The 18,196-nt window shown below is 46.0% G+C and overlaps 1 protein-coding gene across 1 annotated transcript; it reads right to left on the minus strand.

The window, feature by feature from the left end:
- Window positions 1-9,466: 9,466 nt before the first annotated feature.
- LOC123449031 (E3 ubiquitin-protein ligase RDUF2-like) lies at window positions 9,467-10,886 on the minus strand. The gene has a single exon (XM_045126096.1). The coding sequence runs from the start codon at window positions 10,670-10,672 to the stop codon at window positions 9,830-9,832; it is 843 nt and encodes a 280-aa protein (XP_044982031.1). The 5' UTR covers window positions 10,673-10,886; the 3' UTR covers window positions 9,467-9,829.
- Between the last annotated feature and the right edge of the window lie 7,310 nt (window positions 10,887-18,196).

Here is an 18,196-nt window from a genome sequence, read left to right on the forward strand (position 1 = left end):
TTGGAGATGCCTATATATACCCCGCCACCTACTCTCATTCACAAAGGAAGCACTCAGAACATGCACACACTTGCCATATCCATTTTTCTAAGAGAGATCCACCTACTCATGTGTTGAGATCAAGATATTCCAATCCATTCATTTGAAACTTGATCTCTAGCCTCCCCAAGTTGCTTTCCACAAAATCAATCTCTCCTACCCATGCCAAATCTGTGAGAGAGTGATTGAGTGTTGAGGAGACTATCTTTTGAAACACAAGAGCAAGGATTTCATCTTTCTACTGCATATATTACCTTTTGGAGGGTGTTGCCTCCTAGATTGGTTAGGTGTTGCTTGGGAGCCTCCTACTTTTGTTGTGGAGTTGAACCAAGAAGTTTATACGGGCAAGGAGATCGCCTACTTCGTGAAGATCTACCGAGAGTGAGGTTAGTCCTATGTGGAAGTAAGCCACGATGGAATAGACAATGCCACTTCTTCATGGACCCCTTATGGGTGGAGCCCTCCATGGACTCTCACAGTCGTTACCCTCTGTGGGTTGAAATCTCCACTAACATGGACATACGATAGAGCCACCTATCGGAACCACGCCAAAAATCATCGTGTCAACCTTTGGGTTTGATCTTCCTTCCCAACCCTCGACATTACATTTGCATGTCTTTACATTCCGCTACTATACTCTTAGATGTGCATGTATACGGTGAACTTGACTAGTCATAATTGCTAAAACTGGCCCACAACTAAAATTGGAAAAGGACTAAGTTTTTATTTGGTCAAGTAGTCTAATCACCCCCCCCCCCCTCTAGACATACTTTGGATCCTACAGCTGAAACACCTCACGACAGCGTCCTCTCGCCATGGGCCAATTTTGCTCGAATTTGCGAGCACACAAGGTAACAACACTCTGCCCAGGAGTTTCCGATGTGAGGTGATATGGGAGTCGCATGAGAATTGACAAGAGGCTATTTCTACTCGCTGGAACGCAGACTCACCTTGCTATGGGGTGGGAGATTTCCCCGACAAACTTTTAAAGATCTCCAAGGATGTGACGACGTGGAGCACGGAATCATTTGGTAGTGTCCTGAAGGAAATTAAAGATCTTACACACCAGCTACAGCAACTGCGAGACGACCCAGCCAGAACAGGACCTATGCACAGATAGATCTAGATCAGCGAGAGGCTTGTTGAATTATACCATAAGGAAGAGATCATGGGGTGTCAGAAGTCAAGTCTACAATGGCTCTCTAAAGGGGATAAAACACGGATTTTTTTCCATATGCGGGCTAGCATGAGGAGGAAGAAAAATATGATCAAGGCGCTATACTCCTCCCTTCGTATATACACGGAGGACCCAACAGTTTTGAAAACAATGGTTCTTGAATTTTACAAGTTAATGTATACTTCTGAGGGCGTGACTAGCATAGAGGATATACTAATGCATGTACCATGCAAAGTAACACCGGCCATTAATGAATCTTTGTGTGTTGAATATACAAAGAAAGTGGTGAAGCAAGCTCTTTTCCAAATGTTTCTGACCGAAGCGCCTAGCCCCGACGGTTTTCCGATGCATTTCTATCGAAGGCAATGTGATATATGTGGAGATGAGGTCTCCGTCGTGGTGATGTGCATCATAAGATGGGAGGAGAGTCCTGAGAATATTAATGACACCGTTCTTGTGTTGATCCCGAAGGTAATGAGCCCGACCCAGCTGACTCAATTTAGACCTATAAGTCTCTACAATGTGCTCTATAAAATAGCATCCAAGGTGGTAGTTAAAAGGCTCAAGGTAATCCTACCTGAAATAATATCTGAAGAGCAGTCTGCCTTTGCGCCTGGAAGGCTCATTACTCACGACATCATATGTGCTTATGAGTGCCTTCACTTCATGAAAGGAAACAAATCAAAAACTAATAGTCTTTGTGCTTTGAACCTTGACATGATGAAAGCCTATGATAGGCTCGAGTGGGATTATTTGCAGGCTATCATGAGTAAACTAGGATTCGCATCCCCGTGGATCCAAATTGTAATGTCCATGGTGAGACTTGTATCATTCTCGGTCCTGTTCAACGGTGAAAAGCTTGAGCGGCTTAATCCATCTAGAGGGATTTGGCAGGGAGATCCTATTTCCCCTTACCTATTCTTACTTGCAGCAGAGGTCCTTTCGTGCCTTCTAAAATCAAGTTCTCAGTCATCATCAATTGGAATCAAGGTTGCTCCCACATCGCGAGTTGTGAGCCATCTTCTTTTTGTAGATGACAACCTGTTGCTTTTTTAAGTCTAGTGTGGAGGGTGCAAATCATATAGCAAACCTGCTGAATATTTATTGCGGCTTCGCGACAGCGAGTGAACCATGAGAAGTCCTTGATTTATCTCAGTAAGGGCTGCCCCGATTCTACCAAACTGGAAGTGAAGAATTGTCTAAATGTGCAGAATGAGTCGCTGAATGAGAAATACTTGGGCCTGCTGACAGAGGTGGGATGGTCCAAGAATGGTTCTTTCAAGTATTTGCGTGATAGAGTTTGGGAAAAATTGAAAGCATGGATGGAAAAACTACTTTATGCGGGAGGGAAGGAGGTACTAATCAAATCAATGGCTCAATCCATCCCTGTTTTTTCTATGTCTTGCTTCAGGCTCCTGAGAGGATTGTGTGAAGGTATAACATCCATCATTCGCCAGTTTTGGTGGGGGGGCAAGAAAGGGAAGAGAAGGCCTTGTTGGGTATTGTGGGATGTCATCACGAGGCCAAAAAACCTTCGTGGGCTCAGGTTCGGGGACATGGAGATCTTCAACCTCGCCTTGTTATCGAGGCAAGCATGGCAGCTGCTGCAGGAGCCAAACACATTGAGCGCATGTATTCTGAATTCCCTCTACTACCCGAACACATCTATCCTAGAAACAGAACTTGGATCCCACCCATCCCAGATTTGGCGACCTGTGATTGATGGAATGAACATCTTGAACCTGGGCATTATTCATCGCATTGGGAATGGTGATTCCACAAAAATTTGGGAACACAACTCGATTCCTAGAGACGATCTCTTCAAGTCAGTCACCTCCCTAATCGCTAATCCATCGCAGTTGGTGGCTGAACTGATCGACCTGACCGGTGTTGAATGGAGAGAGGATTTTGTTCGCTAGGTATTTCTACCGATTGAGGCTGAATCCATCCTTAAAATTCCCGTTTGTATGCGTCAACTGGAGGACTTTTGGGCCTGGTCGGAAGACACTAGGGGGATTTACTCTATCAGGACAGCCTATAACCTTATATACCGAGTGAAGATGGGCAGGGAGGACTGGATTGAAGGAGCTAATGAATCATCAAGTCATGTCAATGAGCGCCGAGGCTAGGCGTCGATGTGGAAACTGCAGGTACCATCTAAACTGAAGATCTTCACTTGGAGACTAGCGCAGCATTCGCTTCCCTCGAGCGACGTTCTTCACCATCGAAACATGTCCCCACTCATGTTTGTGCAGTGTGTGGAGCTGAGGATAGTTGAAGACATGCGCTACTTGATTGTACGCTGTCGCGAAGTGTTTGGGCGCTTTCTAATGATGAGTTAATCCAACACATGTGCATGGACAAAGAAGAGGATGCCAAGGGTTGGCTGTTTGCTACGAGTGACTCTCTTCCGCTGCAGGATTTTACCCTGATGATCACGACGCTATAGGCGATCTGGCATGCAAGAAGGAAGGTTATTCACGAAGGAATTCTGCAGACTCCATACGCAACACATTCTTTTGTTGGCGGGTTTCTTTCGAGCCTTTATTGGCTAGCTAAACCAACTCCGAGTGCAACCACCGGCGGAGAACTACTACAAGATCAACACGAATGCCGGGGTGTTGAAAAGGGATGGCATGGGGGCTGTTGCTGCGTATGTCGGGACAAGGTGGGCAGTTTCCAAGGTGAATCCTCAGTTTTGTTCAGGAATATAGATGTTTCTGAGACCCATGAAGTAGTGGCGATCCGAGAGGCTATTGCATTAGCAAATGACCTATATGTTCACAAAGTTTCGATGGCATCTGATTGAAAGAATGTTGTAGACGCAATTAAAAGGGGAACCTCGACGTCATGCGGAGCAGTCGTGTTTGTGATCAAAGAGTCGTCTAGGTCTTTGATTTCTTGTAATTTCTTACATGAGTTCAGAACTTCGAATGTCGAGGCCCATAAACTAACAAAGCATGCACTATCACTAGGGACCGGCCGCCATGTCCGGTTGAGTAATGTTACATCTACGTAAATGTTTACATACATTTACGGGATAGTCTGATTTGGTAATCATTGATTGGATTAAGAGGAGGGTGAGGCCCACCCACCCCTGAAAATCAGGGAGACATGTTTAGATTAGTTGGAAGGTTTAGTAAACGTAAGTAGGATTTAGTAGGTCTAGCATTTTCGTGTCCGGTTAGGCAGGCAATTCTGAAGATCTCTTATTCATCCTTTTAAACTGTGGACGGTTAAATAAAAGTTTTACGAGTTTGCTTAAAAAAAGCTAATTATAGTCGCGCCTGCACCACGCACGTTTCCCTAGAGAAAACACATGCACGTATGCCCATGCTGCCAAGGCGTTGAAGTCCAATGCTGCAACAGTGATCGGAGGCAAACAAACATGAACGAAGACGGGGATGCTGCTGCTACAAAAATGACAGTCGGCACATCGTAAGAGCCAACAAAGTGAGGTGGACTTTCAGAAAACATGGAGCCTCACCAAAGCAGCACAAGGACGCCACTACACACAGAAACAACTGCTCAAAACCATTAGAATATCGGAAAGTCAGTACCACTCTGCATTACCGTCCGCCCATTCCCATACGACACCACAAATCGCACTGCACAACAGTACGCATTGCAATTAGCACCTCTGTTCCGAACAAGTCCCTTTTGCCCAGCACCCGCAATGAATGTCCCGAGAATAGCTGGGACTTCTCCAGGTCCAGCAACGCATTCCAAAACCCTGGAGCCAACCTGCCAAACATTTCCCTGGTTACAGCATCAAGGCCAGACTCCACCTCCTCATCTGCCACCTAACAGAAGATGCTCGCCTCAATCGTAGATGAACACTCACGAGTCACAAGGCCCAAGAGAGGGAGAGAGCGAAAGCGATTTGCTCGCAGCAAATTGCCTAGAAATGGGCCCAGCCCCGCTTGACCTGACAACTGTTTCCCAGTGTTGGCCAGAGGCTCTAATGTTGCGATCCTCAGGGGGACCCCCAGTTTTTGTCATCGACAGGGAAAATGCAGCACATAGCGGCATGGATGCTCCAAGAAGCTGTCCAGCCAACCAAGACATTGGTTGATGCTGAGAGTCCAGCGAACCATGGAGCACATTTCGTCTAGATGCAGGTAACTGAGCTGCTGTAATCTGTAACATAATCTGGAAATAAAAAAACCGAGATGTCATATAAGAGCAACTCCAACAGGGCGATTCATTTGTCGGCCCAACGCCCCGACCCAAAAGGATGAACGTCGGCTTTTCGTTCGCGTGCGGACCCATTTCCGACCCAATTTTAAGTCTGATTTGAATCGGCACGGACACAGAACGGACGTGGACGACGTGCGCGTACTCCATCCCCTGACCCGCCAGTCGATGGCACATTGGTCGTTCTCCACACCTACCGACAGTGCCGACAGCTAGTCCTCACCTCGCCCCCAGCCCGTCGTGGCCGCCGCCTAGTTCCGGCGCCTCCTCTCGCACCTGCCCAGCGCTACCCACGTCGCCGGCCTCATCGCCGTCGGGCCACCGCAGCTTCCCCGACCCCAATACGCCATAGCCGGTCAGCTTCGTCGTCCACGCCCGCAAGTTGTTCGGCAGTTTGCCTCAAGGTACAAATAGACCGTGCCGACGAGTTCTTTTTTCATAATGTTCTGTGCGACTCCAACGATGAGGAGATGTTGCTTGCCGTGTTGGTCCATGACCACCTTAATAGGCAATGGCCATTGTTCCGGGGCTCGATTCCAGGCATGTTTCAACATTGAATCGCAACCGAGAGAGCGGCCATTTCCTTCTATGAAAGGACTATTTTGACACAAGCAATCTTTTGTTCAAACATCAGAAATTCCGGTGTTGTTTCCGTATGGCTAGGCATGTTTTCAACCGGATTCGAGAGGGGGCGGTCAGATATGATGACTAAATAGAGTGCAAAGATGATGACATTGGAAAGATTGGCTTTTCATCTTATCAGAAATGCACTGCAGCTATCCGGATGCTTGCTTATGGAGTACCCAATGATCTTATCGATGAGTACGTATGTATGAGTGAGTCTACGTGCCTAGAGTCGTTTTACAGGTTCTGTAAGGCTGTGGTTGCAGTGTTTGACCCTGAGTACTTGAGAGAGCCGACTGCTGCAGACACAACCCGCTTGTTGGCGGCCAATGCCAGCCGGGGCTTCCCATGGATGCTTGGCAGCGTAGACTGCATGCACTGGGAGTGAAAGAACTGCCCTTCTGCTTTGCAAGGCCAGTACAAGGGTCATGTCAAGGCATGCACTATCATACTTGAGACCGTGGCCTCTCAAGATCTCTGGATCTGGCACTTTTTCTTTAACATGGTCGGATCACACAATGATATCAACGTGCTTCAACGATCGTCAGTGTTTGCAAGGCTTGTCGAAGGCAACAGCCCGTCGATCAATGTTAACATCAACGGTCACAACTACAACAAAGGATCCTATCTAGCTGGCGGAATCTATCCACAGCGGACCACTATTTTGAAGACAATCTCCAACCCTGACGAAGAGAAGAGAAAAATATTTGTCCAAAAGCAAGAGAGTGCTAGGAAGGATGTCGAGCGTGCCTTTGATGTTCTGCAATCTCGATGGGGCATAGTTCAATATCCTGCTAGAACTTGGAGCACCAACAAGTTATGGAAAGTGATGACTGCTTGTGTGATCATGCACAATATGATTGTAGAGGATGAGCGTCCGGAACGTCTCCACGATCAAGGGTTTGAGTTTCAGGGTGACAATGTAATGCCTCAGCATGATGAAGAAGCGACATCGTTTACACAGTTCATCCAATTTCATCATGAAATGCGTGATTGAAAAACACATATTCACTTGCAAGATGATTTGTTTGAGCATACGTGAGATCATGTTGACAACCAATATGTGTATGTTATAGACAATTTAATTTTTATTAGGTTTGTAAAACTTTGCTATATTTTATTTTGATAGTAAAACTATGCTATTTTATTTGCTTTTGAAGAATATGTAAAATGTTTGTTTTTAAAACCGGCGGCTAACCGGACACGCGGACAAATATGGGTAGCTGTTTTGGACGCGCTGCCGACCCAAATCATAGACCGAGCGAACACAGAGCTGACGGACGACCCAAACGAACAAAAAACGGATAAAATCACCGCTCTGTTTGGGTGGGCCGGTTGGTTGGTGTTGCTTTAAACATACATGTTTTAATACAGCCATATCCCTTCCGAGAATGTACTGTCACAACCTTATGAAACAAATGGACACCACCTTCAACATGTTCCCCACTCCTTCAGAGAACCTTGTCAAAACCAAACACGGTATCATTATCATACTGCCAAGGGAAGATCATACAAACAAGTCTTGGGACGGAGGGGAACGAGAGTTCTCTTCAAAATAGTATCAGTTCGATCTGGGAGTCATCCCAAAAAACAAGGAGACAGTATTTGTAACAGAACATAGATGTGCATGTCCGTAATAATTTAACAAGAAGAAATCACAAACACAAAAGGGGGGTATGGTGTAAAGAGTAAAGGAAACAATTGAAGAAGAATAATATGTCGGTTCACTGAATGACAACTCACAGGCAGCAATTGGAAGAGGAGACGTAAAATAACTAGTTAGCACATGTCCTCAGTTAGTAGCCAACTGGATAGACATTAGGAGCAAAGAGTTGATGCCCATGAGTGAAGCTATGAAGCACAGCTATATCATAACGGGGCTCAAGTAGAAGATACCAAAACTAGAAACATTTTTACTAGCTATGGACCACCATCCAAGTTTTAGCTTCTAAGAATTTAACCCTTTTTTTATCCTCGGTATGAAGCATGATGACATGCAATTGATGTTTAGCTATAGGCTGCAGGCAACACAAATGAGCATAGGAGATTTCAATATTCTTAAGACATTCAGAAACAAGTCCAAGAACAGACATGTTACTGCATGGCTACTTGAATGGACAAGGAAATGCAAGGAAAATAAGTTAGCGAGCAAAGCAGAGATCATATGTGGAACTTATGTAGTTTGTCAAACAGCCTTCTGCTCTAAGCAACCTAGAAATTACCAGTAAGTCCAAACAACAACAACTTGAGTTCATGGCCAATTTAGAAGTATGCAATTTACAAACACATGATGATACAATATAAGGCAAATAAGAGGGATGGTCACAAGCAAATCCAAACCATGGGCAAAATTGAATTACAGCTTGGTAAAATAGAACGAACAAGGCCCTTTTTATTTCTAGGTTGATATGACATGGACTATTGAACATACTGTGTTGATACCTTTAACTAAACTTCAACTGCATTGCCCCAGCTAACAAGAGAATTACTGTCTAGATTTATTGCTACATGAAGACAACATTCACTACGGATGGGTTTCAAAAGAGAAATAGATAGTGATTCCATTGGTTCTTCTAAAGATCATTCTGCTACTAATTTATATAGAATGTATGTACAAAAGAACTGCCAAGTAGAACATCGCAATTAGGCCAACCAGGCAGCCACTATACCCTAACTTGTATGACTATCAAACAACAGAAATGAACTACACTGATGAACATAGACAAAGAGTCGTCGTGTGTACTTCAAGATAAATGCAGTGTATGGAATCCAGCCCAGACATGAACTTGGAAAACAGCAGCTCGCAGAAATTTTATACATACATGAAGAAAGGAACAGAGAACTCCATTTCAACATCCATTTTGGACATGCCACAAACTGTTAATTGTTGCGATGGAAATACAATGACAGAATATCAACTTACTAATACGGTAGATGTCTCTTCATTAACCACTTCACTCAGATTTTGTTTCTCTATCTTGCAAATGAAAACATTACTTTGTTTCGCTATCTTGCAAATTGAAACGTTATTTTGTTTCACCGGAACCGTCCTCACACTAGTTGAATTCATGGAAGAAATCAATCTAGATCGGTATCTCAATGTTACAGACATAATACTTGAATCGGTACAGCATCCAAAACCTATAATGGACTTATTTTGTTTCTCTATCTTGCAAATGAAATCATTAGAGTCCATCATGGTAGACGGAACATAAAAAAATAATAATCAAAACATCACTTGTATGGTGTACGGGCCATCCTATTTAGCAGCCCAAGATTCAACCAATTACAAGCGATTTAATAGCCGTTGTTACGAGTTATGACCGATCCAAGGATATCTTATGTTGAAATAAAAGAGGCTTAGCCAGAGGTATACCAATAAAAATAGAAGTACTCAATTATATTGAAATTTCATGTATGGGACCAACATACTGCAAAATCGAAATTTATCTTGAACGAATCCAGTATATGCACAAACAATACAGAAGTGAGAACACGAATTGTTCTCCTTGCCTACAATATTGCCAGTGATTGATTCCCCCCATAATTCACTCCTATTGCATTCTTGAAGGCTTGGGCTTGTTCTTCCTGATTTGCTATCAAATTTCATTTCTGAGTTGTTTGCTCGTGGCCAACTCTAAATTCTTAAAACAAGACAAAAGGGGGGGAATGCAAGCCCTTCATTTACATCAAACTAACCAAGAATTCATCACCTGGGTCTCCTCCTTATACTAACTCCTACTTATTCACCACTATCATCAATTGAAAGTGAGTTACCAGGAAGAACATTGCTCAGCCACTACGGGCCTGCGAGGAACTCTCAGGCCGGCCGCCCCGGCCAAAGCACCCAAACAGGTTCCTAAATACACGGCGAATCCGACCTTCGCCGCCGTCCACCTGGCCTTCTCCTTCTGGCCATGTCACCCGCCTCGGCCCGACGCCGTTGCTGAAACCCCCATCCAGCTCCGTGTAGACAACCGGCAGTTGCTCTCTGGGCCCGCCGGCGAACCTCCCAACAGCAAATCCGCCGCGGGGGAGTCGCCAGATGGTGAGCCCGGCGTCCGCCTCCGCCTCAGGCACGGCCGCCGCCGGAAGCTCGCTGCGGCAGATGGGGCAGGAGTTGCGGAGGGAGAGCCAGGGGAGGATGCAGTCCTGGTGGTAGACGTGCTTGCACGGCATCTCCCGAGCCGCGGCGCCGGGCTCGAAGGCCTCCTGGCAGACCGCGCAGTGGGCGCCGGCTCCCCCGGCGACGGTCACGGAGGGCATCGACTCGACCGCGGCCTTGGACGCCGGCGGGCGCGGCGCGGCCGCCTCGAGCCTGGAGAACTGGTCGAGCAGGCGGTGGAACCCGGAGCCCATGAGGAGGTGCGAGACGTCGCCGGGCAGCGGCCGCAGCCCGTCGCCGGAGCCGTCCTCGTAGTAGAGCTCGAAGCCGGAGAGCGAGCCGCCCCGCAGCACGATCACCGGGTTCATGGCCCCGCGCCGGCCGCTGCCGCCGCCGCCCCGCGGCGGCGGCGGCTGGGGGAACTGCTCGAGGAAGCCGCCGTCGCAGTCGGGGCAGACGACGGTGGCCGGGGAGACCCGCACGAAGCGGCTGCAGTGGTAGCACCAGTAGGAGACAGGGGACGACGCCATCGGGAGCGGTCTAGCAAGAGCCCCCTCCGAGAAATCCCCCGGACGGTCAGCTCCGACGGCGGCCGCGGGCGCGGATCGGACGGGCGGCCGAGCGATGGCGCGGATCTGGGGAGCTCGGGACGCCGGAATCCCCAAATCGATTTTCGAATTGGGGGTTTCGGGCAGGCAGCGGGGGAGGAGACCTGGAGAGGGAGAGGGGAGAGGGGAATTGCGTGGTGGGTGAGTGGGTGGTTTCGTTTTTATGTGGGACGGCGCACTCTCTCGCGGCGGTGACGTCGCTGGTGACGGCGACGCCACGCGGGCTTGCCGCGACACGCGAGCGCCAGTGGGTGGTGTCACGGCGTTAAGCGGATGCGTTACGTTGACCGGTCAGCTGGGCGGGGAGTCAAAGCCTCAACAAAGCAAAGGGGGAGGAGAGCGTTCGGCGCTGCCCCCCGCCCGGAGAGGCGATTCTCTTCTGTTTTTTTTTTTTTGGGTCGGTGCGCCGGTCAAGATTTTCGGCCGGCCGCGCGCGGGCCGCAGGATCCATCAACCCCGCGTCGTCCGCACCGTTGGATTCGCATGCAACATTTTCCTTTCTATGCAGCAAAATTTCAATGTCATGCAGCAATTTTTTCAACGGTTGCAACAAAAAACAAAATTTGTAACAAAAACAACATTCTGATTATTACTTTATTTTTTTAAGTGAAAAACAGCAAGGTCCTCGAATATTCCATTTCTAGAACCCGAGCTTATCTGATCTCGATGAACAGTAAAATAAAAATAAAAAATCACAAAAATCTAAATACTACATCACATACTATTCACAGACAGACCAGTTGAGCTTGGAGCAATTTAGCCGCTCTCCAAGATCCTTTTCTTTTCATTTATAAATACTGCTACACGGTACATATGCTACTCTTTCGTTGACGTGCCCACACGTTATTTTTGTCCGATCTTCGTAGGTTTGGCAGCACAAAAGTACTACGCACTAGTGGCGGCACTCAAAGAATCAAACCAAATTCAGTTTTAAGACATAGAGAAATAGGACTTTGTCTTGTACACGTCGTAGAATTCAAGGGAGGAACGAGCGCATGCTCCCTTTATCGATTCCCCTTTCCGATGCGTTCTTCCTGTCTTCTGGTATGCCCACCGCACCGTTGCTCGTCTCGCCGCATGGCATGTGTTCCCGGACCAGAGACGATTCACGGCCCCGGTGCTTTTCTGCGCGTGGTCACCATTGCAGCAACAACTCCCCACTTCCGCTCGCTTTTGATTCTCATCGCATCGCAGGAGAAAAAGATGAAACTGCCCATCGGTTGTACGTAGTGGATGCTCCTGGCCTCCCGGGTCGACGCTGAGGTCAAAGGTCTCATGCTCCTGTAATGACCGCCTCAGTTTCTTAACCACTCACTGGAAAAAAGCAGTAACGGAGTGGTAATAAGAGCATGGTTAACAGTATAACCAACTGCTGGCTATAACCAATCTTATAGCCCATCTTATAGATGGCTTGTACAATAGTTAGTTATAAAAGAGTACTAATTTTATCATATATGGCTCACCTTTCATTCTCACAAAGCATCTAGGAGCACGTGCTAGAGCTGGCTCTTCACGAAGAGTCTGTTTCCCTTCTCTCTCCTCTTCTCTCTCATCCAACTAAGGGGGTGTTTGTTTCCAGGAACTTTTTGATGTAGGGACTAAAAAAGTCCCAAAAAGTCACATATGAAACAAACACGAGGGACTTTTAGGGATTAAAGTGGGGTGTTTGGGACTATTTAGAGAAGTACCTGTGAGAGGGACTTTTTGGGACTTTTTCCTACCCTGCCCATCGCATCGCGTTATCCACTCGCTTGTCTCCTCCAGCCGCTCGCGTCTCCCACCTCGGCCGCCGCCGCCAGTTCCCTCGCCCGCCGCCGCCGCCAGTTCCCTCGCCGCCGCTGCCGCCAGTTCCCTCGCCCGCCGCCGTCGCCGCCAGTTCCCTCGCCCGCCGCCGCCGCCAGTTCCCTCGCCGCCGCTACCGCCAGTTCCCTCGCCCGCCGCCGCCGCTGCCAGTTCTCTCGCCCGCCGTCGCCGCCAGTTCCCTCGCCCGCCGCCGCCGCCGCCAGTTCCCTGGCTCGCTACCGCCGCCGCTGCCAGTTCCCTCGCTCGCTGCCGCCGCCGCTGCCAGTGCGCTCGGCCGCCACCACCGGCGCCATGGATGAAGACGACGAGACGCAGCTCCCCTCTCCGTTCCGCTCGCATCAACCAGCAGCTTCTCCTTGACGAACATGCCGTCCATGGTCCTCCTTCGGCTGGCCCTGGTCGTGGTAGGTCAAGGGTAACATGGTCTTTTTACATGTCATTTAATGACCTCTAGTCCCTGTTTAGTCTCTGAAAACAAACGGGTAGGGACTAGGGACTTTTAAGTTGGGACTAAAAAAAGTCCCGGGACTTTTAAAACAAACAGGCCCTAAGCAAAAATATAATATTTTAATTTGTACAGCCTGCTGACTGTAACTTATTATACTTGCTCTAATAACCATACTTAACCGCAGATAACTTATTATACTTGCTCTAATAACCATACTTAACCGCAGATGTTTCGAGTGGTTGTGGTCAGCGTGGCCGCAACCAGGCCAGGTGTCAAGAAACGAGGGAGGTTTGACATGTGCAGGTGTGCCAAGTCCGTGTCAGGAAAGGGGGTGAGAATAGATCCATAGAACCAACAAAGAAACTTCAGATGATATATGTACGTCATGATCAACAGAAAACACTATTCCATGCCTGCTGCCGGAGAGGAGAGGGCTGACAAGAAGCTTCATCCCCATACCTCACGGTCATGCATGGGGCCATGATCGCTGTTGATGTAGAACTACTATTATCACAAGCAATAAAAAAAGAATTCCAATTTTCAACTCCCACTACCAGTATACATACCCATTACATACATGTACACACATGGGCTCGGTTCATGTGCCTATCCAATCCGAGGGTGATGTGTTGGCTTAGAAGAGTGGCCGCAATTCACATATCAGTACATCAAAATCACCTAACAAGATGCCTTGTCCAGAAAGAAAGAAAAATACAGTATATATTTGTTCAACCCAACGTCCAACATGCACGCATATGATGCACACCATGATGTATCCATGATTGTGCAACCGCTTCCTTTCCGGGTTCCGCTGAGGCTACACATGTAGTACATGCGCCACCGCCCATGAACATCCAGCGGACCAGCAGGATCCAGCCGCGGGGGTTCGTTCACTGGGACCCTTTTGCCACGTGGGCCATCGGCATCGTACGGCGCGTCTCAGAATGGACGGGCCAAGTTTCTTCCCGTTCGTCCGCGCTTCCAGAAGGGAAAGCAACTTCCATCCTAGCTGTCGCTTTCAGGGTTCGCGTGCCAAAGGAAAGGGCGCTGCCAATCCAGCGTCGCCACACGAGCGACGTACGGAACATCTAAAAAAAATCTTCATTCCCTAAAAAATATACTATAAAAACATCATCACGCGGCATGTATAAATTCAACGAACAGAGGCTGCTGTTGGGCTCGACAGCAGAAAGGTGCCGCGTTTCAGGATGCATGTACTCCTCCCTCCGGTCGGGTTCATAGAGTCGGCGTTGGCTTTTAGGTCCTCATTTTGACTAACGAACAAATGTCATGCGATTCGAAAAGAGGACGAAAATGTGGTCTGGTCTACATCATCAAAAACATATCATTGGATTCGTATTCAAATTAAGATGACGAGCCAACTCACCGAGAGATATAATTTACCATTCGTTTGCAGTACATACACTTTTACTCACGACCCACAGCCTGAATAACTGACAGGAAATGGGGCTCATTTGAACTGAACTAACACGAGAAAGGAGCCGCCGCAGCGTCAGAATGACGGCACAAAAATCATGCCCGGCGGAGAATGATCTGCATTCACACCGAATGGAACACCGTGAGTGAATGCATAATTCAAAGCGCAGCAGAATGGAATTCAGAACATCAATCAAGAATCAAGAATTACTATAAGGACAAAGTGGATTCTAGAGACGGATACAACACTGACGACCATTGTGAAAGGACAAAGTAACATTACTTTTCTGTTCTTATAGAGAACATATCCATTGCTACCACATTATGTTGCTACCAGCCTACCATGCTACTGTCCCTCAGAAAGCAACGTGAGTGGTCATTGAAAAACTTCAGACAAATCATTTATATAATCAAGCCTCCTGCATAAACTATAAAGAGAAAACTATAAATATTGGCAGAAACAAAATGGAAAAACCATAGGTAATACTAGTAGCTTTATGCTTATCCTTTTGCCCTTTTTTACTTTATTAGTATAGACCTCATAATACATTTTTTATTTTAGTTCACCGATTTCTAGATCAGATTGTTAAAACATCTTATATGACATGTCAGATTGATTTTATATCCATGCTAACGGAATTCTCAAAGAACAAATGTATCATTTGCCCAGGGGCGGCAGGACCTGACATGTTCTGATGTTTCTACCTTACTGTTATTAGGCAATTAGTCCCAAAGAAAAGACAGAGGCTCACATGTGTTTGATGCAAATTTAGCTGCTCTATTAACACCTGCCAGCTGGTATGACCTCGATTCTTCCATTTCTGAAGGATGCTAAGAATGTAAGCAGACTGGTGAATTTGTCTTTTTTGTCGGAAATCTATATCAGATTCATCTAACAAACTAGTATACAACATGATAGATCCGTTCCATGTCAATGTTGTCAGAATTTGTATAATTTTTTCAAGGGGTGGCAGGACCTGATATGTTCTCATGTTTCTACCTTCCTGTTATGCACCAAATACTCGCAAAGGAAAATACAGAGGCCCACATGCGCTCGACGCAAATTTAGCTGCTCTGTTAACATCTGTCAGCTGGCATCACCTCCATCCTTCCATTTCTGAATGATTAAGAACGTAAGAAGATTGGGTGGTGAATTTGTCCTTTTTGTTTGGAAATCTATTGTCAGATTCAAATAACAAATTATATGACATGATAGATTGATTCTATGTCAATGTTGTCGGAATTTTCAACAAAGAATTATATCATTTTTCGTGGGGTGGCAGGACCTGAAATGTTCTCTCTACCTTCCTGTTATATGCCAAAATGTCACGGGAAAGATAGAGGCCCACATGTATTCTGTGCATTTCTTTTCAAGAAACATGTTCTATGCATAATTAGCTGGTGTGTTAACATCAGCCAACTGGTATAGCCATCTGTGAATTGATTTTGAGAATGTAAGAGGATTAGGTGGTGAAAACGATGTTGTACAGAGCAGTAATCATATATTGTTGACGCTGTCCACATTCCCCTTGTCAACAAAATAATCATCTTAAGCGAAATGCATATGTGACTTTTGATGAGTGTGTAAGCTTTTGTCGATGTGGCATGGAAGCACCATAACAGGAGAAAGCACCAGATCAATTCTCTATGAGGGTGGAACCCAAGTGTAGCAATAAAAAAGTCATTGATATGCTTATGGGCACTTGAGCAGTATTGTATAACCATGATGCTCACTTGCTAATGCACAATGCAGGGTTTAGCTTTCTTGAGTTCAGAAAGATAAGCAGACGAGACCATTAATCCTTAAAATCAATTGAACAAAAAAAAAATAGCCGTATGGCAAAATAAAAGTGTGTTGCCTATAAAAATATGCTATATGGGGTGAGGTTTGGTTAGAGCATCCATCTAACGTCATGTCAATGCCGATGGTGAAGTCTTAGGACAAGAAGCGCTGTGCATAGTGGACGGTTAAAGCAATTAGATCGCTGCACAACATTGTCCGAGATGGTCTGGGCATACCCAACGCAGGGCTCCAGAAGCGCCAGTGCACAGCGGATGGTTAAAGCATGCTTATGATGTCAAGAGAGGTCGGGGTAGACCAAACTTGACATGGGAGGAGTCAGTAGTGAGAGATCTGAAGGACTGGAATATCAGCAAAGAACTAGCCATGGACAGGGGTGCGTGGAAGTTAGTTATCCACGTGCCAGAACCATGACTTAGTTTCGAGGTCTTATGCGTTTCAACTCTAGCCTACACCAACTTGTTTTTTTTACCAGCCCTACCCGAACTTGTTTGGGACTGAAAGGCTTTATTGTTATTGTCGTCTGTTTCTTGTAAAACTGAAGAACTCAGCATTTTTTCAGTTATTTTATCCTGTTTCGCGACCTTGATGGCTGAATTGGGGCTTTACATCTGTCAAGTCGGGCGCACCTCGCCTTCAGTCTAAAAACATGTAATTTGTCAGATACTTTCAAAAGAAAAACTTTCATATGTGAGTGTCAGATGTTTCTTCCTTTGATTCAGTACAACAATGCATCTAATGGTAAAACACATAATAAAGTTTTGTTGTGACACTATTTTTTTTCTTAAATAGTTGGTTGAACCATGACTGCCTACCGTTTATTCGTGTGGGGATACGAGCTTCAGCATAGGCTAGTGCAGCTTATCATATTTTTAATCCCACCTAGAACGCGAACTCAAAGCACAATACATGGTAAAATAGTTAAATATACATTAAAAGAAAAATCTGTATTTTGGCTGACATCGAATGTGTTCATGTCTTCTGTATGCGTGCAAAATTTTATGAAGAAATGAGTCATTTTGTGCTCTGGGAGATAAAAAAGCACAAAGCCGGTGCTCTAAAAATGCAAACTATGGATACTACGCACTTCAATTAGACTTTGGATAATTGTGCACTATGCATATTGAGTTAATAATGCTGTATGGATCTCGAGATACCAAAATCCGCATCCTACGGTTTACAGATATGGCCCAGCTAAACCATGGGTCAGCAAATCCTCTCTCCATTTTTCTGTTCCATGGCCGAAGTACGAAATTCTGATAATAGCATATACGGTGGTTGAATACTTTTTTTAAGGTGTGAACGAATACTTTCATATGTGAGTGTCTTGGTTCTTTTGTATCCATAATAGTACAAAATTCGGTGTGTTGGTTCTTTTTGTATTTGTCGTCTGTCTAATTGATGAACTCATAGAACATTGCTACTATTAGTTTATCCTGTTTTGCTATCTTGATGGCCGGTTTGGAGCTTTATATCTGTAAAGCTGGGCATGGCTTCCATCTAAAATCATGTTTTCCTGAGATATTTTCAAAAGGAAAACCTCCAAATGTGAGTATGAGATGTTTCTATGGTCCAGTATGACAATGCATCTAATGGCAAAACATGTAATAGAGTTTTGCTGTCACACCGTAAACGTTTTCCCCGTGGCTAAAGTACAACATTCTGCTTGTGGCATATACGGTGGCTGAGTACCTTTTTTTGGAAGGCCTGGCTGAATACTTTTGCTAGTCATATTCTATTAGCTAAAGTACAACATTCTGCTTTTGAAATCAGACAAACTCACCCACAATAAAGAATAAACATATAACTGCTATTCCAAGAAGCAAAGGTAGAAAAGCTAAGAATTGCTCACCGAGGTTTACGAAGAACCAGTCATGAGTTCTCACACTGAGGTCACTGAAGAAGCAGTCATCGTCGATTTCTTTTCTTCCCCCTTGCCTTGGCCCTCTTCTGCCTC

This window comes from Hordeum vulgare, chromosome 4H, assembly GCF_904849725.1.
Source record: "Hordeum vulgare subsp. vulgare chromosome 4H, MorexV3_pseudomolecules_assembly, whole genome shotgun sequence".
NCBI lineage: Eukaryota > Viridiplantae > Streptophyta > Magnoliopsida > Poales > Poaceae > Hordeum > Hordeum vulgare.

What these genes read in the sequence shown, in the direction of transcription:
- LOC123449031 (XM_045126096.1), bottom strand. Translation starts at nt 10,672, where the DNA reads ATGGCGTCGTCCCCTGTCTCCTACTGGTGCTACCACTGCAGCCGCTTC.